This window comes from Rhinolophus sinicus, chromosome 3, assembly GCF_057876585.1.
Source record: "Rhinolophus sinicus isolate RSI-liver-muscle chromosome 3, RSI-T2T, whole genome shotgun sequence".
Lineage (NCBI taxonomy): Eukaryota > Metazoa > Chordata > Mammalia > Chiroptera > Rhinolophidae > Rhinolophus > Rhinolophus sinicus.
Window position 1 is genome coordinate 193,485,458 of NC_142503.1, and position 22,690 is coordinate 193,508,147.

General features: G+C 47.4%; 1 protein-coding gene across 2 annotated transcripts; it reads left to right on the plus strand.

The window, feature by feature from the left end:
* The first annotated feature begins 2,922 nt into the window (after positions 1-2,922).
* On the plus strand, positions 2,923-11,251 carry LOC109454915 (putative serpin A13). 2 transcript variants are annotated; one of them, XM_019746116.3, is made up of 6 exons: positions 2,923-3,134; positions 6,003-6,602; positions 8,223-8,493; positions 9,083-9,203; positions 9,948-9,981; positions 10,770-10,908. In XM_019746116.3, the coding sequence occupies exons 2-5, from the start codon at positions 6,020-6,022 to the stop codon at positions 9,975-9,977; spliced, it is 1,005 nt and encodes a 334-aa protein (XP_019601675.3). In that variant the 5' UTR covers positions 2,923-3,134; positions 6,003-6,019; the 3' UTR covers positions 9,978-9,981; positions 10,770-10,908. The 2 variants fall into 2 exon arrangements, with proteins under 2 accessions (XP_019601675.3, XP_019601656.3); XM_019746097.3 differs by lacking the exon at positions 9,948-9,981 and having other exon boundaries at positions 2,930-3,134; positions 10,770-11,251.
* Positions 11,252-22,690: the final 11,439 nt, after the last annotated feature.

Genomic DNA, 22,690 nt, shown 5'->3' on the forward strand with positions numbered 1-22,690 from the left:
TCACGGGACTTAGAATCTGATGGGCAAGATAGGTGATGAAAAAAGGAAGCTGAGAGGACAGCACCATACTCCGTTGGGGAAGTCAGGGAAGGCTTCCTGGTGGAGGTGACTTCTGTGCTGCAATCAGAGGAAGAGTAGAAGGTGGTCAAGTGAACAGACAGGAGAATGTTCTGGGCAGGAGAAAGAGTGACGGAGGTATTTTCAAAAAAAAAACAAAAGCAGATGGGCAGCTCTGGAGCAGAGACGGATGGGCTGCAGAGAGGGACAGTCCGTGATGGAGCCATTGGATCTCTTAGGGCCTGGAGGCTTAGTAAGGATTCTCTGATGGTTCCTTAGAGCCATCAGCAGCTTTAAAGGAGTTTAAACAGAGAGTTGATAGAAGCAGATTTACATACTAGAAAAATGACTCTGGCTGCTGAGTAGAAGTGATTCAGGGTTCAGGACAAAGATGGGCGCTGGGCGTTGAGGGGGCTGTTGCAGAAACTAGGGCAAAAATGGATCCCAGCTGGAGGTGGAGAATGGGGAGGAATCGAAGGCTATGAGAACTGATGCGACTTTGTGAGCAGGTGTCAGGAAAAGAGAGAAGAACCCACATTTGGGTTAAGCTCCTGGTGGTAACGAAGAAAGAATTCCCTGAGAGAGGACACCGCGTGCTGGGAGGGGTAGGGTGATTCATTCAGACTTGGACACACCCAAAACCCTGCTGTTCCTGGGAGACTGCCAAGGGATTTGTTCAGGAGTGACATCTGGGCTGGAGGGGAGCAGTCAGGATTTGTCCCCTTGAGATGGGCGAGTGAGGGGGAGGATTTCCCCCAAAATGAGTGCCATGGAGTCTGAGGAGAAGTCGCATCCTCCATTGAAGGGGTTGGCTAAGAAAGGGCAGCTCAGCAAGGAGCGTGACCAGAGCGAGAGGAGGGAAGAGAACCGAAGGAGAGTTGTCCCCCCAGGGCCAAGAGGAGAGTCACCAAGGGGACGGGGAGAGGACTTGGGGGAAACGGAGTGGATGAGTGGGAATGAGTGGGTCCGTGGGATATAGCAGTGTCTCACAATAGCGCAGCGGCTGCGTTCACCCTTATTTCACTTAATTATGGCGCTCAAGCGGAAACGGGGATGCTGGCAATTCGGATATATTACAGAGAAGCCGTGAAGTCCTTCCTTTAAGTGAAAAGGTGAAAGTTCTCAACTTTAATAGGGGAAAAAATCATGTGCTGAGGTTACTAAGATCTACGGTAAGAATGAATCTTCTATCCGTGAAGTTGTGACGAAGAAGGAAGAAATGTGTGCTAGTTCTGCGGTCACACCTCAAAACGCCAACGCCTCATCACAGAAGCACTGTATCATCTCACATCACACAGAAAGGGGAAGGGTGAGTACAGGACAATGAGAGAGAAAGAGCAAGAGAGAGAGAGAGACCACATTCACGTAACTTTTATAATAGTATATTATCACAATTGTTCTATTTTGTTATTAGTTATTGCTGTTAATCTCTTACTGTGCTTACTTTATCAATCAAGCTTTAGCATAGGTGTGGATGTGGAGAAGAAAGCATAATATATGTAGGGTTCAGTGCCACCTGCGGTTTCAGGCATCCACTGTGGGTCTTGGAACATATCGCCTGTGGATAAGAGAGGACGGCTGTTTTAAAAATGCCACGTGGAGACCTTGCTTGAATCCTAACTCAGACAAATCAATTGTAAACAAACATTTGGGAACCAATTAAGGAAACAGTGACTTGAAATGTGCTGATACGAAGGAATTACGGGTTTTTTTAAAGGCGTGATACATCCTTTTGTGGCTAGGATTTTTTAAAAATTTCTTATAGATTAAATGATGTGTAGAATTTGTTTCAAAGCAATCCAAAGGGGAAAGGGATGGGGTGGAAAAAATGAAATCGTTGATAATAACTGAAGCTGCTGATGGGTGTGTGGGGGTTCATTATGTCATTCTCTCTATTTTTGTGTATGTTTGAATTCTTCCATAATCCAAATCTGAAACAACAAAAATCACCAAGGGCAGGATTGTGCTTAATTCCCCAGTAGTTAATGCATCTTAATCAATTCGGATATGCCAAAAAGAAAGAATGAATGAATGAATTTCATTATAGTGAATGAATGAATGACTCTCATGCTAGACCCCTGCTGAATTCTCCCTTGAATGAACATCAAGAGAAGAATTGAAGATTCTGAGACGTAAGCAAGAAGTGACTGTATGGGTGTTTATGTCCAGACAGTGGATGAGAAGAGTAAAAATAAAGTAATAATAAACAAATCTGGGAGAAAATTAAGTCTGGGTCACATCGATTAACCCATGTAAACTCTGTCTCTGCATTCGATCGGTAGGCCACATTTGTGCCTTCCCTGCTGGCACTCAGGAAAGAGAAGGTATCTGAGTTGCAAAAGTTTTGCAAATACGCTCTCTGTTGAGTACATATTAACTTTTCTGTTTATGCTGCTTCAAAGTGGAGAGTTCTATTGATTTTCCTGAAGACCTAGTAATTACAATCGAAAAACACTACATGCAGAATGAATAAGCAATCGTGACATTTTAAAATCATAACCCAAGCTCCTTGGGGACAAGACACTATGACTTGGGCTGCGTTCCTGCGACGAGCAGTGTCTGGCAGGCAGTAGTGCCCACAGATGCGTGTTGGATGAAGGAACGAAACCAGGAGAGTGCGGAGCATTGCTGCAATTAGCTCAGCCTTTTACCAGCACTAGTTTTAAAGAATGTCCATATGCGTCACTAGCTTTACTCTACATGGCCACATTGAGCAGTAATGGGGGCAAAGGAGGAAACTGAGACCCAGGAGAGTGTCAGTCTGCAAAAGTGGTGGAATTGAGACACCCCCGGACACCAGCCCCAGCGGCAGAGTCCCGGCATGCTCTAGCTCTCTTGCTTTTCCGTGCATGGATTTCACACAACCCGACTTGAGGGGGAGGGTTGTTTTCCTTGCTGTTGGTTGTGCTGAAGGTGGACATTGGGCCAAGGGCAGCCTCAGGACAGTCTGTGTTAATCCCAGAAGTCCAGCCTGTCACAATCCTCCCTGCAGGGACAAACTTCTGTGCCAAGGGCCATGAAGACCGGCTGAATCTCCCCAACTCCTTTGAAGGCTCATGGGAAGCATTTGATTTCAGGTGAGTGTGGGGCTGGGGCTAGGGCTAGAGTCAAGGACCCCTAGCCAGCTTGGTAAACTTGCCACTAGTTATTTCATCGTGAGACATACATGTGTACGCACATACACACACAGGGGCATGCATACACACATATATACACACATGCACCCCTCCTGCTCTAAGAGCTGCACATACGGACAACTGTCTGGAGTGATACTGGCTCACTCTGCTTCCATGACCTTGAGCATGGTCTTCCCTCTGCTGAAACCCCTTTCCTGGCTCTTCCTGATCCATTTTCCAGTCTCAGCTCAGGGGCCACCTCCTCCAAGAAGCCTCCCAGGAACTCTGCCTCCTGCAGGCCCCCCGTCCAGGCTGTGTAAGCAATTACCTCTGACTGCCATTGCTCGGGGCGCTATACTTAGCTCTCTGTATTTCCATTTCCCACAATGGTTGGGGAGCTCCTTCCAGACAGGGCCCAGGCTGTCAGTTTCTCATGCTCTGACTACGGAATGTTTGTTGAATGAGTCAGCAAGTGAATGAACAAGGTTCTCTTTGGGCCTCAGTTTCCCCCCCTGTACAATGCTCGAATTGGTTCCCAGCCTCCTGTCGGCTCAAAAGCTATGGTACTGGGGACTTGGCCCTGCAGCTTGTACTGCCCTGCATGAATCCTGTATGTCTGTCCCCAGTAAACCCCAAACTCCTAAGGGAGCAATGATCTCATCCATCTTGCATCCCCAGCATGAAGCTCAAACCCTGACACAGACTTTTTGTCAATACTTGTCCAGTGAATGAATGAATGTTAAATGTTATAAGGAAATGAACTTTCATAAACTTTTCATCGAAGCCAAGATAGTCACTAAAGCAAATTCCCAGGCAAATAGACAAATGAAGATGTGTCCACTCTCTGCTGATAAATAAACAATATGGAACAAACCTTTACTGATGAGCCTTTCATTAAGGCTGAGTTTCCGTTGCTTCTTCCCTTTAAGGACAAGAGAACTGAAGTTTAGAAAAGTCTAGGGCTGCCCAAGATCACATGGAAAATCAGAAGCAGGGTGGGGTGGTGATCCATTCTGTCAATAATTACCCAAACCCAGAGAAGACAAATGGGGTCAAGAGGATTGTGGCAGGGGGAGCTAGGAATGGTCCTGTGTTAGGGGTGGAGTTCCAGAGGACAAGGGACGCGCTTGTGTTCCAGGGGGTAGGCTGAGGCCCTGGGAGCCCCTGGAGATTTGTCCTTTCAACAAACACGGACTGAGGGTCCATTCTGTGCTGAGCACTAGGAATCGAGCAGGGAATGACACAGACATAATATCTGCCCTCATGAGCTTACCTTCTAGTGGGGAAGCCAGACAAATATGTGCTATCATTCCAGACGAACATAAGAAAAATGAAGCAGGGGGTGGAGTAGCAAACACAGAGGGTTGGCCTCTCTGAGGAGATGACCTTTGAGTAGAGAACTGAGTGAAGTGAGGGAGGGAGCCATGGAAAGGACTAGAGAAAGGCTGTTCGGGGCAGCCAACAGCAAGTGCAAAGGTCCTGGCAGGAACGAGCTTACTAAATTCTAGAATAGCAAGAAGGCCGGGGTGGTTAGAGCAGAGGGAGGGAGGGGAAGGAATGTCAGAGGTGAGGTCAGAAGGTTGGCAAGGGCCAGATCATGTGGGGCCTCTAAGGGGTGGTGAGGAGTACGGGGTTTCTCCTAGGTGTGAAGGGAGCCACTGCAGGTCTTGAGCAGAAAGTGAACAAACCTTTAAATCTTAACCTTGTAAAAGGGTCAGCTTAGGCCCTTACTAAATACATTCTAGGGTTCCACTGAGATCTGCTGAGTCAGAATCACTGGAGGGAAGGTGTCAAGTGTGCCCGGGTAATAATATCTGCTGTTCCTGGAGGCCTGTCCTATGCCAGGCCCTGGGCAGGGTCAGCTTGGTGCATTATCACTTTGACTTTCTACAACCCTGTGACATGGGGGTTCATAGCACCAAGCCACAGAAAGGAAGCGGAGTCCCCAAGAGGTAAAGTGACTTGACAGGATTGCTAGGCTCCTACGTAGTGGCAGAGGCTGAGCTGAGCCCAGGTTGCCAGGACTCCTCCTAGCACCGGGACGTGCCTCCTGCACCGGGACGTGCCTCCTAGCACCGGGACGTGCCTCCTGCACCGGGACGTGCCTCCTGCACCTTTCCTCCTCAGGAGCCATCTGCAAGTCCAAGTGCAGGGACGAGAAACAGGCTCAGAGGGGCTAAGCGAACGCTCAAGGTCATGGCCTGGGATACGGTGGAGGCAGGATGTGAAGAAAGGGCAGCTGGAGGGGAGGCTCTGAGTTTGTCAGATGAGACCCATTCTGTGCGTGTGAGCAGGAAGTAGCAGGGATGGAAAGGAGGGGACACAATGGAGCTTCCCACCCCCCACCCCAGAGGGCGGAGGGGCCCCTCCCAAGCCACGGAAGCAGGTGGAAAAGACTCAGCTGACTGGAGAGCTATGCCACCTCCAGAACCCAGGATCACTGTCCCTGGGGGAAAGCAGAGCCCCCACATACCCTGTGGGACCAGGGCCCTCCCAGCAGGGGCACAGTGTATATGTCTGCTTGGGTGTTCCTCTCATCTCACCATGAAGCCACCTCCTGCCCAGGCTCTGGGTTCAAGTCATGACTCCACCACCTGCCAGCTGCTTGACCTTGGGCAAGTTACTTAACCTTTCCAAGCCTCTCTTCTCTTAGCTGTCAAATGGGAATGTAAAAACAGTGCCTCCCCCCACTGGGCTGTGGTGAGGGTGGAAAGGGGACATGCCTGGGAAGCATTTGCACAGTGCCTGGCACACAGCAGATGCTCCATGAATATCATCGATTACTATCGGTCACTATTACTTTTGTTTCTGCCATGCCCTTGTTTCCAGACCCAGAACACCAGGGGATGGAGGCCTCACGGTGGTGGCTGCTGGTCCCTGCACTCACGGCTGTGGTTCATTGTCTGGCCCTGGTTAACCAAGAAGATTCTGACCCCATCGACCCCAACCCCCTGGACAGCCCTGCCAGGCCTGCCCTGCCCTGCCACAAACTTTCCGTGAGCAACATCGACTTTGCCTTCAATCTCTACAGACAGTTGGCTTTGGAGGCCCCCGGAGAGAACATCCTGTTCTCCCCAGCGAGCGTCTCCTTGGCCTTGGCTATGCTCCTCTTTGAAGCCCCAGCAGCCAGCAGAGCCCGACTCCTCGAGGGCCTGGGGTTCAACCTCACCACGGTGTCCGAGGCTGAGATCCAGGAGGGTTTCCAAGATCTGCTGCTCAGGCTCCCTGTGCAGGACCCCTGGCTCCTCCTGACTGTGGGCCAGCGCTGGTTCAACAGCCTGGGCCTGGGGGCCATCCAGGACCCAGTGGGGGCCCAGAAATGCATCCGCGAGTATGTAGAGAAGCAGACTCAGGGGAAACTTGGGGCAGGGGTGGAGGAGCTGAGGAATGAAACTGCTGCAGTCCTGGTGAATCACATGCTCCTCAGAGGTAAGAAAGACTATATCCAATGTGGAATCACCTTCTGGGAACTGGGGTTCCAATCATACTGCAGCCCTGCTCCCTGCAGCATCTGGGAAGCCTCCTCTGCTAACTTAGGTATAAGAGGTACTCTTACATCTAGGGGTCAGCCCACTGATGTGTCTGCTTGAATACCTCAAGTGATGGGGAACTCATCACCTGTTCCATTTTAATGCTCCCTGTTGAATTTTTTCAAAGAAAGATTTTTCCAACTTCAGTGTGCATATGTACTCCCTGGGAAGCTTGTTTAAAATGCAACTATCCTGCACTTATCCCCAGGAGATTCTGATTTATGGGATAGGCAAGTCAGGGACCTAAGACCCTGCATTTAAGGAAGCTATCTTTCCTTCCCCCCACCCCCGGCAGATGATTCCGCTGCAGGACGCTATCATTTCCACTTTGAATAACCCTGTAAGCAGCACTGACTCTAGGCGCATGAGTCCCTTCTTCTCGCAGGTCCCAGAAGGCAGGGATTGGAGCAGGAAGAACCCCAAGGCAGGAGACCTTTTATTTTTCCAAAAGAGCCAATAAGGTGTTTGCCACTCTTTAAACACTGTCACCTCCATGGCATTGTCACTCCCAGGTCATTGTCATCCTCGGTTACTGTCAATCCCCCAGGGCCACTCAGCCCCAGGGGGCACTATCATCCCCAAGGCACTGTCAACCCCAGGGCACTGTCACTGCAGGGAACTGCCACCCCTAGGACATTGTCACCTGTAGGGACCTCTAATCTCCCAGGGCACTGTTACCCCCAAGGTGTCTCAACAGGTGAATCCAGTCCTCACATTTGTATAGTGCTTTATGGGTCTCGAGGGGTGTTCTCACTCATGCCTTCCTTTGACCTTCTCACCTATATAAAACAAATAAAGCCAAGAGTAATGTTCCCATTTTACAAATGAGAAGACAGATCTTTTAAAAAAGAAGAAAAGCTGTTTTCTTGAGCCAGTAAGGCATAATTCAAATATATGTCTGTGAAGATTTATCATATGTTTTATGTAAGCGTGTTTGCGCGCTCTCTCTCTCTCTCTCTCTGTCTGTCTCTCTCTCTCTCTCTCCCTCTCTCTCTCTCTCCCTCTGAATACAAAGTCCCTATTATTATGCCAGTCACTGTGCATATTTAATTTTTTGACTTCTCTTCACAACTCAATAAGGTGGACATTATTATGTCCACTTGAGAGATGGGAAAACTGAGGCACAGTGTTAGGTAACTCGCCCTAGACGTCAAAGCCAGTCACAGCCTCGCCCTCAGATCCACCCCAGCATTCAGAGCGGTTTGTACCATAGTCATACATTTTGTCTTTAAAATTAATCACCCCTGAGAGAGGTTGAGACCAGTGAGTGAGATGGTATTGATACTATCATAACACTGTCATGCTGTTGTGATACAATTCAACCCGACTTTACAAAGGAGGAGACAAAAGCTCAGGGCGGCCAGAGGCTCAGCCCCCAGGGTCGCACAGGTAATAAAGGAAGGAGAGAGTTATGGAGCTGGGCTTGGCATCCAGAGTGCGGACTCCCCATGCCCACAGGCCGCCTGAGCCCATTCTCCATTCTTTCCAAGGGTGATAGTGGCATTTCTCTCCCCCTCAGCTGGGTGGGCGCGACCCTTTGACCCGGGCACCACCAGCCTGAAGGAGTTCTTTGTGGATGAGCACAGGGCCGTGCGGGTGCCCATGATGAAGCAGAAGGCCCGGCACCGCTTCCTGCACGACCCCGAGCTGCAGTGCACCGTGCTGCACATGGAACACGCCGGGAACGCCACCACCTTCTTCATCTTCCCCAACCGGGGCAAGCTGGCGCAGCTGGAAGACGCCCTGCTGCCCGAAACACTGATCAAGTGGGACAGCTTGCTCAGGACCAGGTAGATTGCTCACGGCAGAGTCCTGGGGAGGTGGACCCCACCTCCTCACTCCGTCACCATGCAGCCCCCTCAGAGATGGTCACCCCCAACACACTGTCACCTGCCAGGGCACTGTCACCCCCGTGGCATCGTCTCCCAGGGCATTGGCATGCTCAGGTCACCCCCAGGGTACTGTCACCCCCAGGGTACTGTCACCCCCATGGAACTGTCACCCCAGGGCGTCCCTGAAGGTATCAGGGTGGGGCCCAGGCCAGCACACTGGACCAGGAGTCTGGAGGCTGCTTCTAGTCCCAGCTTTCCTGCCCACCTGGATGGCCCCAACAGACTGGAGCGCCAGCCCTTAAACAGTGAGGGAGGCAAAGGGGCCCAGGATAGACGTTGAATGGAGGACAGCGTGCATTTTAGAAACCTGTCTCCCCCTTGGAGAGGAGGGGCTGGAAGAGCAAAGACACCAGGGGCAGGAAAGAGGGTGAGAAGGCTGCAGGCCCAGGGCTGGCTAGAGGGTGGAGGCGGGAGCCTGCAGAGGCACATGTGGAATGCACGGGCCCTTTCGGGGTCTCAACAGCAAACCAATTCTGTCTCTCCACAGAGAACTCGATTTCTACTTCCCCAAATTTTCCATTTCCAGCACCTCCAGGCTGGAGCTGGTCCTCCCACGAGTGATTGTGTGGGGAGATCAACCTGGGCAGCTGGGACTGAACATCTCTAAGGTAAGTTGGCAATCAGGTTTCGGGGTGGTGGTGGAGTCTCAGCGTCTCTCGGCGATTAGTGGAAGGAGATGTCCAGTATCGCCTTAACGACGGGCGGTGCCGTCTTCTATAACTTTGCAAGTTACTATTTGCTTCTCTGCATTTCTTCCACATTATTACCCACCTACTACCACAAGGCACTGGAGGTCCGAGGGGAACAAGTCCCCATTCCTGCCCTCAGGTGACAGATAAGGAAAGGGAAAGTGGTGACAGATGCTCCCCCCATCAAGGTTGGAAGAGCATAGAAAGCTCCGGGAAGGTCATTCTTGATCTCGGGCCTGAAAGACAAGCTGTGTAAAGAAGGGGCTGAGGGGGGACATGGGGACAGCCTGGGGGGGAGAGGCTGGTGCCTCAGGGAAATAAGAGACCCTCATCTGGGTGGAGCAGAGGTCCTCCAGGACCCTGGAAGCCACTCTGATGACTTGGGACTCCATCGTGAGGCGAAATGGGACGGACTCAGGGGTTTAAAGCATGATGGTATTTGTGCCCTGGTAAGATCTGTGGAGGGACACAAGTCAGACTAGGCTCTAGGTACAGAGCTTGGAGGGAGATGTGCAGAGTTGTGCTCTCAGGGGGAGAATCACGGAAGGGGGAAGCAGAGGGCTGAGAGCAAATTGGGGAGCAGGGGGAGGGGGAGAGCTCGTAGCTCACAGGTACACCAGCCTTACTCTCGTTGGACATTCACTGAGCACCACTGTATGCCAGGAGCCGTGCCAGCACCTCGCAATACGCTGATGAGGTAAGTGCTGTCATCCCCATTTCCTAGATGAAGAAACTGAGGTTTGGAGAGGCTAAGAAAATCACCCTAGGTGACGACTGTTAGTATCGTGCCAGCCCTGAAGCCAAGTGAGATCATTTGACACCAAAGGCTTGCATTATTTTCCTCCAAAAGCACTGGGTCCCTGTGGCCTCCAGTTTCACAGACATTCCAGAAGGGACAGTGGAGGGCGGGTGAGGGAGTGTGGGCTTTGAGGTCAAACAGATAGGAGTCTGAACCCTCGCTTTGTCCCGTCCTAGCTGTGTGACCTAGGCAGGCCACACCACATTGCTGAGCCTCGCTTGCTTCATCGGGTAATTGGGGGCCCCGGGCCCCACCTGAGAGGGGAAACCACCTGTCCAAGATCACATCACCCAGGAACGTGTAGAACCAGATCCTCTGACCTCAGGTTAAATGATTTTCCACAGACAGCAGTGGTAATAAAAGCGATGTGATGGTAGAGTGAGGGCTTGCTAGGTCCCAGGCATAGCTTAAGTTCAAGGACAGAAGTGAATAGAACGAGTTGTAATCTAGAGCATTGGATGGGAAAGCACAGCAATAAAGAAACAAATAGATGTGTGACATACCGGGTGGTGGTTAAGTCCCACAATCCAAAGGATAAATAGAAGAATGGGTGACTGGGTAAGTGAACAGATGGTTAAGTATTAGGGGGTTAGGTAAAGGAACAGAAAAAAAAAAATGGTACAAAATTAAGACCTAGTTGGTCCCTTCTATGCAGTCAGTTAATGATTCTAGAATTTTCCTGGCAGATCACTCACATGGCTGCGATGACTCTGGATGAGGAGGGCTCAGAGGCTGCTGCTGCCACCAGCATCCAGCTCACTCCCAGGCCTCACCCTGAGCTTAAGCCCACACCCGCTCCTGGCACTGAGTTCAATCGGCCCTTCCTGGTGATGACTTTCCACACTGAAACAGGAAGCATGCTTTTCCTGGGGAAGATTGTAAACCCACTGGGGTAACGCTCCCTCCGACATGCTGGGCAACCCCAAGAGAACAAAGTAGGGGGCCACTCTGGGTCCCCTACTCTGGGGACTGAGTCAGCCTTGTGTGGCCCTGGAGACATCCCCGGGCTACCCAGGGTTACGTTTCTTCATCTAGAAATGAAATGGGAAATATTTTGAAGCGGTGATGATGGCAGCTCCTCTTGTACAAGCATTATGCAGCCATGAAATAACCACTGACCCACGTGCCAGGAGCTTCTGTGGCAGAATCAGGTTTCAGATATCACATATACCCTGTTTTTTGTGTGTGATTTTCATGGGGGGCTTTGGGGTGAGGGTAGTAAGAGGGGAACCAAGGTTGTGCTGTGGAGTGAATATCTAGGTGCTTTATATATTTTATCTCATTTTAAAATTAATTCCCACAACAACCCAACATGGTAAGTATTACATTGAACCATATGAAATTGATTATGTTTGGCCTTCTTTTTTTTACCCACAAAAAAGGGCAACTTCATATGGTTCCACCTAACATTATTTCTCCCTTGTCACGGCTGAGGCTCAGAGCTTACGACACATGTGAAAGGTCACTCAGTAAGTAACATAGCTGGGATTCAGGTGTGTTTTATTTCAAAGCCTAGACTCTTTTCCTCCTCATCCATTTTGCTAAATCAGTGATTCTCAGACTTGTTTGTGTGTACAAATCCCCTGGCATCTGGTGAAAAGGCAGATTGTGATTCAGTAGTGCTGGGCCTGAGGTCCAGCTGAGGCTGCTGGTTGGGTCTCCACAGTCGGAGCGGCTGGTACAAAATGCTCCCGTCTCCAGGACCCAAGGAGGGTTTGAGTTGGTGTGCTCAGCCGTCAGAGGAGCAGTGCTGGCCCCTCAGTGCATTTGTGGGGTGGAACGCAATTTGGGCAATATCTTTTTGAAGACTGTAGACAAACCTTGCTTTAGGGTCACCTATTAATGAGCATCCTGAGAGAATAGAAGTGTCCTCAGTGAAGGCTTTTTGCCCATTCTAGGCATCTCACGGGGGCTTGTAACTGTCTGTGGCCTGTGGTCCCTGTCACGCTGTCCACTGGCTCCTGTCCCTGCGTCTTCACCGGCACAGAAGGGAGTCACGCAGGCTTTGGATCCAGACACTCCCGAGACCAAATCCTGCCCTCAACTCTATCTAAATGCCCACCTGAAACAGTCACGCAGATGGCAGGCAGACACAAAGACCATGCTGAATGCTAGACCAGGGGCATGTATCGGGTGATCCCATCTAAATTCATTTTACATTTACTGCGAGAGATAAAACTTCCTGGTTTATTTTTCTCTTCTTAAGAGAGAAGATACCCACAAGCACCAATGCGTCAGGAAAGTTAGCTTCCGAAGAGGGGGATTCTTGGAGTCAGAGTATCCCCTGAAAAAGAGGGGTGAGCAGCCCCAAAGTACTGGAACATGATGTGTTTTAACTTTTGTTTTTGAGAGTTGACCATGGGGAACCCCAACTCAAATGCCTATGGGGCCAGGTGGTCAGTAAGCCAGGATTAGGGGGAAAACAACAGCACAAGTCCAGTAGCGGAAGTCGGTGGACTTTGGTATTGGGGAAGCATAAGGAATGGTGGGGACTGCGGTAAACTGGAGAGTGGGGCCTCATCTAAAGGAAGCATCCAGTGGTGGACTGCCTGCAACAGTGGCTTCGACAAGACAGAAATTTAAATTTTGACCTCACATAAAAATGTGAGTGGGCATGGTGGTTCTACCTCACCCCGTTGAGGAACCAGGCTTCTTCTAAATTGTGGGCCTGCCCTCTCTAGGGTGTTGTCTTCTGGAAGCTTGGAGCCACCTACCAGCATCTTCAGCTTCCAGCCAACAGGACGGGGGCAAGGGAAAAGAAAGGGCAAACCGACTCCTTTTAAAGGTACCACACTTGAGTTGTACATGTCTTTTCAGCTCATATCCTATTGGCCAGAACCTAGTCACATGGTGCACCAACCTGCAAGAGAGGAAGAGAGATGTCATTTCTCTTGGGTGACCATGTGCCGACCCCAAAATTGGGGGTTCTCTTACTTTAGCAGAAAGGATGATTGGCTGTGGGGGACCCTCTGCCTAAGCTCCTGCCAACCTCGGTAGGACAGTGCCTTGCAGAAAGGTGTCCCAGGGTTGCTGGTATTTCAAGTTTTAAGAGAAACTAAAAAGCCAGGGTTTTATGTGAAAATGTTTCCATTTTTGAATGTTGACAACGAATTCAATTAAAAAAAAAGTTCCTAGCAGCCAACAGTGTGTAGAGTAACTGAAGCATGTGATGGGTCCGGAAGGCAGCTGAGAAGAGTGAAGGGAGCTGTGCTGGAGCCCTTAGCCCGGCGCTAGGAACTCAGTTAAAACCCAGCCCCAGGGTATGACTGACTCATTCACTAGACTCTTTTTGTCAATAGAGCCAATTTATATGAAGATCATTATTACAATGACAACGTCAGTGATTTTGCTGAAATGAAAACAAAAACAAATGTTCCAGAAAATATATAAAGATTTGTGACTTATAGATGTGTGTAGTTTATTTTTCATGTAAACACTATTGGCCCATGAACCGACACCCCAACACATGCAACGATAATTAAATTCAGTTAGTCATCTTTGGTATCTTGCTGATTTTCAGTCATACAAAATGTATCTGGGGCCGGCCCGGTGGTTCAGGTGTTTGGAGCTCCGTGCTCCTAACTCCGAAGGCTGCCGGTTCGATTCCCACATGGGCCAGTGGGCTCTTAACCACAAGGTTGCCAGTTCAATTCCTCGAGTCCCACAAGGGATGGTGGGCAGCACCCCTGCAACTAAGATTGAACACGGCACCTTGAGCTGAGCTGCTGCTGAGCTTCCGGGTGGCTCAGTTGGTTGCAGCGCGTTGTCTCAACCACAAGGTTGCTGGTTCGACAACTAAGACTGAAATGACAACTTGAAGCTGAATGGCACCCTCCACAACTAAGATTGAAAGGACACCAACTTGACTTGGAAAAAAGTCCTGGAAGTACACGCTAAAGTCCTATTCCCTTTCCCCAATAAAATCTTTAAAAAAAAAAAAAAACTGTATCTGTATACAGAATTTCCAGTTTTATTGTTTTGAAGGTATTGTTTTTGAAGGGAGGCATTTTACCTAGCAGTTTGTTTTAGCTTGAGTGATAGGCCATTCCCACGTATTCCCACCCCGGGCTCTCTGAGAAGGAGTGCAGTGCTGGTGTCTGGCCCAATGCACCCCACCTCCTCCCTTCTGGGTTGAAGGCACTCGGTCCTGTTTGTCCCTCCGGTTTGGCCACCCCGCTGTCTCTATCCACAGCCTGAGGGATGATCTGGCCCAGCATGACCTCAGGCGTCCATAATACCAAAGCCGGGAGGGGCCCTCTGGTGGGATGGTGATGTGGGCTCTTGGTCCTGTGACCCAAAAGTCCTGCAGCAAGGAGGCTCAAAGACTTGCCGGCCCTCTGGGACAAGCAAGCACACCAGCAGCGCGGGTCTTTTGGGGGTAGGTCATCCCACCCCACCCGGGAGAGCCTGACAAGTCCCTGCCTTGGAGGAGCTCACGTGGAGCTATGCACACCCAGGCAGGATGTCACACAGCCATGCTTATGATGGAGGGCGCAGCAAAGGCAGACTCTGGAAGCCACCAGTCCTTGGTGCTAGCCATCAGCTGTGTGACTATGAGCAAATACAAGTACATCTGTAAAATGGAGGCTATATGATGCTGACCCCCTCATAGGTGCCGTTTCAGAACCTGACACCTTCATTTAGTCCTCACTACAACCCTGTGAGGGACTGGGCCGGGGTGTGGGGGGGCTCCTCGTATTTTACAATGGAGCAAACTCAGGGACACAGGCTTTAAGTTACGCCCTTCTCTGTGTCCCCCAAATGGAAGCAATGTCTGCCCTGAATCCCTCAGTGCCCCCCACACCTCTACCGAGCCTTGACCACTCCCTGGCAAGATATTGGTTTTAGTCTCCACCTCTCATGCCTACAGCTGGGCCACCTCTGGATCTCTCAGGGACCTGAGACAGTGCGTAGGCCAGGGTGGGCAATCAGGTGGTACCACCTGAACTCCTGGCAGACCTGGGCTGTCCCCACATAGGAACAGAAGACAGACAGATGGAGGTCGAGAAGAGAGTGATGGAGGTGTTAACACAGCCCTCTGCTGTCCTTACACACACACACACACACACACACACACAGACACACGGCAAGCAGGCTGGGGCAAGAGGGAAAGCAGAACCCCAGGGACAGCCGCAGAGAAAGGCAGCAGGAAGACAGGAGAGAAAATTTCACAGACTCCCAAAATAGAGCAAGAAATTGTTTCCAGAGGCAGATTGGAGCTGGGCCCCTGGCCCCTATAGCCCCATAACTTAGTGGGTCTAGAGGTCTCCATGCAGCTGCCAGGACCGGGAAGAGGTGGGGGGCAGGCAGGAGTGCACGGGGCCTGCTGGAGAAAATCTCCCCAAACCAGGCTTGGCATCCGGGCCTGTGATTGCCCTGAGCCTGGGGGAGGGGTGGCAGAGAAAAGTGGTCCAATATGGTTGGTCCTCATGTACACCGTAGATGCCCATCTGTTCATTACGAGAGGCCAGCCAGGTAACCTGAGAGCCCCGAAGGTGTGGCCCTTAGAACCAGGCCGTCCCTAAGCAGGGGGATTCAGTCTGCTGGATCTGGGGTTGGCAAAGCTAAAGCACGAAAAGCTCACGTGGCGCTCGCTCTAGAGGACGGCAGTGTGAAGTGAGGGGATCCAGCTGAATTCTTCCTTTTTTTTCCTCTTTTATCACAGTGAGAACATTTATCCTTTTAGCAAAATTTTAAGTGTACAATACAGTATTGTTAACTATAGGCACAATATTGTACAGCAGAAAGCTAGAACTTTTTCATCTTGCATAACTACTTTATATCCACTGAATAACTATTCCCCATTTTTCCCCTCCCCCAGCCCCTGGCAACCACCATTCTATTCTTCGTTTCTATGAGTTCGGTTATTTTAGATACTTCACATAAACGGTATCACACAGGATTTGTCCTTCTGTGGCTGGCTTATTTCACACAGTGTAATGTCCCCCAGGTCCATCCATGTTTTTGAAATTTCCTTCTTTTTGAAGGCCAAATAATACTCCATTGTATGTATAAAGTGAAAAGAAAAACCTATGGATGGGAGAAAATATTCACAAACCATATATCTGATAAGAGATTAATATCCAAAATATCCACAACATATACAGAAGTCTTACAACTCAATAGCAAAAACCACAAATAACCCTATTAAAAAAAGGGACAAAGGACTTGAATAGACATTTCTCCAAAGAAGACACACGAATGGCCAACAGGTATATGAGAAGATACTCAATGTCACCAGTCATCAGGGAAATGCAAATAAAACCACAACAAAATATCACTCACATTTCTTAGGATGACATTATCAAAAAAAAAGATAAGTATTGGCAAGAATTTGGAGAAATGGGAACCCTCGTACACCATTGGTGGGAGTGTAAAATAGTGCAGCTGCTATGAAAAACAGTCTGGAGGTTTCTCAATAAAGTGAAAATGGAATTAGCATATGATTCAGCAATCCCACTTTTGGAGAGTATATATATATATATATATATATATATATATATATATATATATATATATATTCCCCAAAAGGACTGAAATTAAGATGTCAAAGAGATTTACACGCCCATGTTCAAGGGATAAACGGTTAACAAATTCTTCATTCTTTTCCTCTTTTAGTCTCCAACGTCCAATGTTAGAGCAGGAAAAGATCCCAAGAGCGTTGACTCCTGTGTTTTCCAAACAATGCTTCTCCAAGGGGAGGACAACAGAGGGTGGACGGAGCAGAGGGGGCCAGAGGGTGGGGCTCAGTGCCCCCCATCCTGCTTGAAGCTGGCGGTTCTACTCCCTGTTCTTGAAGTAAGATTTCAACCGAGATAGAGATTGTGCTGCTAAAAATATTTAAAATGTAAACAATTCTAATGACATCATATCATATAACTTATTATTTCCTCAGGGAGCGGAAAGTGGCTGGTAATATCCCAAGGACTCATGGCTGGTGTGGAGCACATGGGCCTGAGTCAAGCAGCCCTGGGTTCTCTCTCTCTCTCTCTCTCTCTCTCTCTCTCTCTCTCTCTCTCTCTCTCTCTCTCTCTCTCTCTCTGTGTCTCTCTCTCTCCTGCCCCCTTTTAGCTGCATAACCTTGGGCAAGTTGCAGAACTGGCTTCACACACCCCCTTGTAAAAGTGGGTAATGCAGGGCCTCCTTCATGGGGGTGGTAACAGGGTCCATGAGCTGCTAAACCTAAAGCACTCCGGAGCATGCCGGCACAGCAGCCTCAAGAAGCATCGCTGCTGTTACCTGGCTGGGGCCCTGGTCTCAGCTCAACCACAAACACCTCACATCCTCTCACTTTCCCGCTCTCTCCTCATCTTCTCAGCAAGATCATTGGTCCAAAGGAGTAGTTCTTCACCTTGGCTGCACAACAAAATCATCTGGGAAGTTTTTAAAGAGTGTTGACCCTCAGGCCTCACTCCCATGGTTTCTGACGTCATTGGTCTGGAAGAGGCCTAGACACCAGTGCTTTTTCAAAGTTCCCTTAGTGAATCTCATATGCAACCAGAGTTGAGAACCACTGTTCTACCTAATTTTCAGCCCTGTGTCTAACTCTAAAACTCTGTGAACTGGACTCACTTTATTCCAAAAATATTTGCTAAAACACCTAATAGGTTTCAAGCACTCTTTGGTGTTAGATCTCTGGCCCAGCGATGGCTTCATTCATTTCACTGCCTGGTAAATTAAGCCCGATGTGGCTTAATCTGGGAGTTTTCAAGTAAGATACTTTTTTAACTTGACATTAACCTGTCTCCATCTTGCCAACTTTCCAAATAAACACACTTTGTAAATAACAACCATATAGCTCAAGTTTATTGCCCTGCTTGATCTATATAAGTTAAATAAGGGAATAAAAATGTCTTTGAGCAACTCTAACGTACCCTTATGTTATGTTAACATTTTGGTCATGCCTATTCCATTCTATCTTCGCCTCCAGTTTAATGATTTTAAAAGGGTTTTGAGAAATCAATGATTTTCACACATACAAAGAAGGGGAAAGAGAGATCAGAAAAGGGAGAGGGAGAGGAAGAAAGAGAAGGAAGGAAGGAAGGAAGGAAGGAAGGAAGGAAGGAAGGAAGGAAGGAAGGAAGAGAGGGAGGGAGGGAGGGAGGGAGGGAGGGAGGGAGGGAGGGAGGACTCCTTTTCATATTATAGCAATAATTATAACAAAAAGTAATCAGGAACACACTTGAGAAATGTGCAAGCTCTAGATGGAGAAAAAAACGTAAATGCTGTCCAAGAACACAAACAGAGTAAATTCTCTGTGACTCTTTGGGAACTGATAGGGAAAGATCCCCAAAATATATTGCTAAGCACATGAAAAGAGGGGGTGCAAGACAATGTGATTATAATGCTGCCACCTGTATATGAATAAAGTAGTTCTAGAAAAAATACTCAAGTTGGTTAAAACATGTTTGCCCCTGGGAAGGGGTCGTTGGTGTCTGGGAGAGGTTTGGAAGGAGATTTTACTGTATTTCTTTAAATTCGTTTTGAATTTTGAATAATGTGAATATTACCTCTTCAAAAAAAACAACTTTAAATAAGGGGAAAACAAAAACTCTGAGCATAACTGGTTCTCTAGAGTTCGCCAGCACAAGACCACAACTAACACCCATCCAACAATGAAATTAAGTGTTTATGTGTTTCCGAGTATTGGAAACAATTATGTAACCCTAGATACATCTGAAATCTCATACCAAGAAGGTTCAAAGCAATTGACCATAATTTCCTGCTGCATTGAGTTTCGTATATTTCAGAAATGGAAGACATTTCTTCAGAAAAGCTGAGACCAAAGTTTTTTTTTTAAAGGCCAACTCTAATTCCATTTCAGCTAAGAGATTTGTTTCCAACTAAAGCCATCAAATTGCTCCAGAATGTCCAACTTATTTTTTACCTTCTTCTCTTAGACAGAAGCTCCCGTGGAGATTATACTCACAGCTACCCTCTTAATGGAAAAGACCCCAAAAGGCCTTTGCCCAAAGGGAGAATTTTCTGTCTACCTAAACCATTGATTGTAGGTGAGAACTACCAACCCGACATTACCTGGGAAGGGTGGTGATGACACATCAGGGAGCTGTGATGCTTCAGTAGGGGCTGCGGGACAATATGGGGCCTCCCACCCAGAGATCCACCCTGATCCCACATCGCCCACTCTAAGAATGCTGGGCACAGGGTCAGCAGGAGAAGGAGCTTCAGAATCAGGAAGACCTAGATTTGAATCCCTCACAGTCCAAAACCATCTCTAGCAAGAGGCTGAGATGACAACAATGGATTCCCATTAGAATGGATGCTGGAGAGTCAGGTACCATGACCGTGAGGATAAAGATTTGACAATGATCTTATCCCAATGAGTTCATACAATTTAATGAGCTCTACAGAAGCCTTCTCTTCAGCTACCTAGAACAGAGGGAACAAAATAGAAAATATGCAAACACCCACTCACACTCATTCCGGATAATGATTGATAATGAATTTACCGGCCAACTGGATGGGGACTCAGAGCCAGATGAATTTAAATTTTGAAAGTTAAGGACATGTAACATTTCTCGTAGACCTAAGTTGGTGACATAAAGTCATTATCTACTAATTATCTGCTACATTTGTATTGTAGTTATTATTTTGTTGTTAGTTTGTGGGGGATGCTGATTTTCTGGTGTCCCACCCTATTGATTCACACAACATGGGACGTGCTTGTCCACTCATGGGACATACTCGTTCAGAGCTGGTGTCTGTCTGTATCCTTTGGGTCGATGTGCCTCTAGACACTTGTCCTTAGTTATGGGCCCAGTATTGCCCCCAGATGCTGTCCCTTAGCTCCACTCTCTATTCCCATATGGGTTGGTCCCGCCCATTCCTACATCTGGAAGTTTTAGCCTCAGTAGGTAACCAAGATCATGCAGAAGAGTCATCTGATTTGCCCACTCTCAGCACCAAATTTTCAACTAAAGGAATCATATAAGGTAGACCCAGTCTACTTCAAAAGCTGCTTTAACTTGGAGTTTCATGCATATAGCAAAAAAGTTTATTGAGAATTATTGACTCCATGTTTGGGAATAAGCACTGTAGTAAATTAATTGAAACATCTGGGGACTTGTCATGGTCCTTCTAGATTCATCATCAAGGAAGCAATGAGAACTCCTAACCAGGAAGGTATGAGAACTGTCTCTGCTTTAGTTGACACCACCCCTTTTCTCTCACCCCTGTACTCTGTACCACAGATTCCCCACAAGCATCTCCATGAGATCCTTGGAATTCTCACCCTTATCCTTTGGCACGTGGATGTCATCTTGATGGGAGCCCCTGTAACGAAGCTCTCATCAACTGCACTTGGAAATGCTACAGCTGCTTTCGAGCAGCATGTTCCTGGAGGCTCTTCTCCCTCTCATATGTCCCTTACCATTCTGACTGACTGCTGTAATTCATCCACTCAGTGAATACGTTATCCTGGGGGCCTCCTCCTTGCCTCTTTTGAAGCTCTGGGGTTTAAGCTCTGGGGATAGCTTTCCCGGTTTGTGGCAAAACACACACATGCTTTCATTGCCCATCCATTTGAAAGTAAGTTGCAAACATCAAGACACACATATATACACAGATGCACACACATGCATATATACACTTACGCACACACACGAGGCAGGCGTCTCTGGCTCTCAGGGTTGGGTGATCGATCAGTCGGGTCCCAAACATCCACGCTCACCATTAACACTGTTCACGCCCTCGGGAAACAGGACCATGTCTTCATGTCTTTTGCCCCATGTCATCAAAACAAAAGATAAGTGTGTCCAGATGCCGGGAAGGACTGTGGGTTGTGCTCCTGTTGATTTTGGAGACAGAACCTGCTTCTGGACATGGGAAGGTTTTGAGTGCTGGTGTAAGATGGAAGGCTCGGAAACCCTTCCTCTCAGAGAGCAAGAACGCAACAGATTCTTACATAACGATGTATTGTTTTCCAGAAGTACACACATCCATTCTTCTGCTTCTTTTTATGTTACAATTTGAGCTTCTGGAGCTACTCAAAAATTAGCACAATATTCCCAAACAGTTGTTCATGACAGCTGGGGAATATTTTTCAATATTAAAGGATTCATATTACTCCCAAATTTGCATAACGTAGGTCTAGACAAGCCCACATGAAACTTAAGACGGATTTTTCACATCGCCAGTTCTGCTAGAATTGCAAAGGGTTTTGCAATGCTGGATTGAGAGGTCTGACAATTAAGTTCGCAAACTTGTTGCAACGATGTCACTAATATTTTTTTAGTATCAGAGGGATTATTCCTTATGAATTTGTACCAACTGGACAAACAGTTAACCAAGTTTATTATTTGGAAGTGCTGAAAAGGCTGCATGAAAAAGTTAAACAACCTGAACTTTTTGCCAACAATTCATGGCTCTTTTATCACGACAATGCACCGGCTCACACGGCACTGTCTGTAAGGGAGTTTTTAGCCAATAAACAAATAACTGTATTGGAACACCCTCCCTACTCACCTGATCTGGCCCCCAATTACTTCTTTCTTTACCCGAAGATAAAGGAAATATTGAAAGGATGACATTCAGGACGTCAAGGGTAATATGAAGACAGCTCTGATGGCCATTCCAGAAAGAGTTCCAAAATTGCTTTGAAGGGTGGACTAGGCGCTGGTGTGAGTGCACAGCTTCCCAAGGGGAACACTTCAAAGGTGACCGTAGTGATATTCAGAAATGAGGTATATAGCACTTTTTCTAGGATGAGTTCACGAACGTAATTGGCAGACTGCATATTTATTAAGTAAGACTAAATAAAATTTAAAAATAAATAAATTGTGCTGTATTTGAGTAATTCTGAATTAAAATTTTATACTAATGATAATCTGCATTCTGCCCTTTAATAAAATATAATTTTAAATATTTTAGGAGAAAAAAATCATGGTTAAAAACCATGAACAATTTTTAATTTTCTATCTTTCATTTTTTCACTATATTTTTATGAAACTAGATTCACATTTTGCATACTTTGAATTCAATGACATTTATTTTTTAATACTGTAGCTCAGTACTGTCAATAGAAAATATTGTGTGATGACGTGGCTCATAGCAACATAACCCGTGATTTTGCTAAAAAGAAGGAATAAAAATGCTTTGAAATAAAACCATAGCAGTTTGAGAATTTTGTCTTTATATATTGTATTACACATCCAAGCATTGACAGCCCATATTCAGAACACCCATATATGCAATATAATAATTAAATTCTGGTTCTTTCATAAATATTTTGCCAGCTTTTAATTATATAAAAATCACAGCTTTCTAGATTATTTGTGTCATCATTGTACAAGTATATTTGCAAAAGGCAGGATAGAATATGTATTATTTACCTGTTCATAAGTGTGGTTTACAACTTTTTAATGTGGAAGATTCTATTTCTACTTGGACCACAGGGCTTCTGTTCATAGTCTCATTCTAGGTCCCGTAAATGTTGGCTTAGAACAGATCTGCGCACAGAGACCTGGAGATATGCATTTATTTATCAAATGTGAATGGAAAAACAAAGCAATATTAGCAAGCCAGATCTAATTACTTTATGACAATGTTCTCCAGGACCTAGTAGAGAAACTTGGAAAACAAAGTGGTT

Bases quoted from the DNA above. Each gene is read 5' to 3' on its own strand.
- LOC109454915 (XM_019746097.3), top strand. From the start codon at position 6,020: ATGGAGGCCTCACGGTGGTGGCTGCTGGTCCCTGCACTCACGGCTGTG. The intron at 8,494-9,082 runs GTAGATTGCTCA...GTCTCTCCACAG, and splicing joins GACAGCTTGCTCAGGACCAG to AGAACTCGATTTCTACTTCC. The intron at 9,204-10,769 runs GTAAGTTGGCAA...TTTTCCTGGCAG, and splicing joins TGGGACTGAACATCTCTAAG to ATCACTCACATGGCTGCGAT.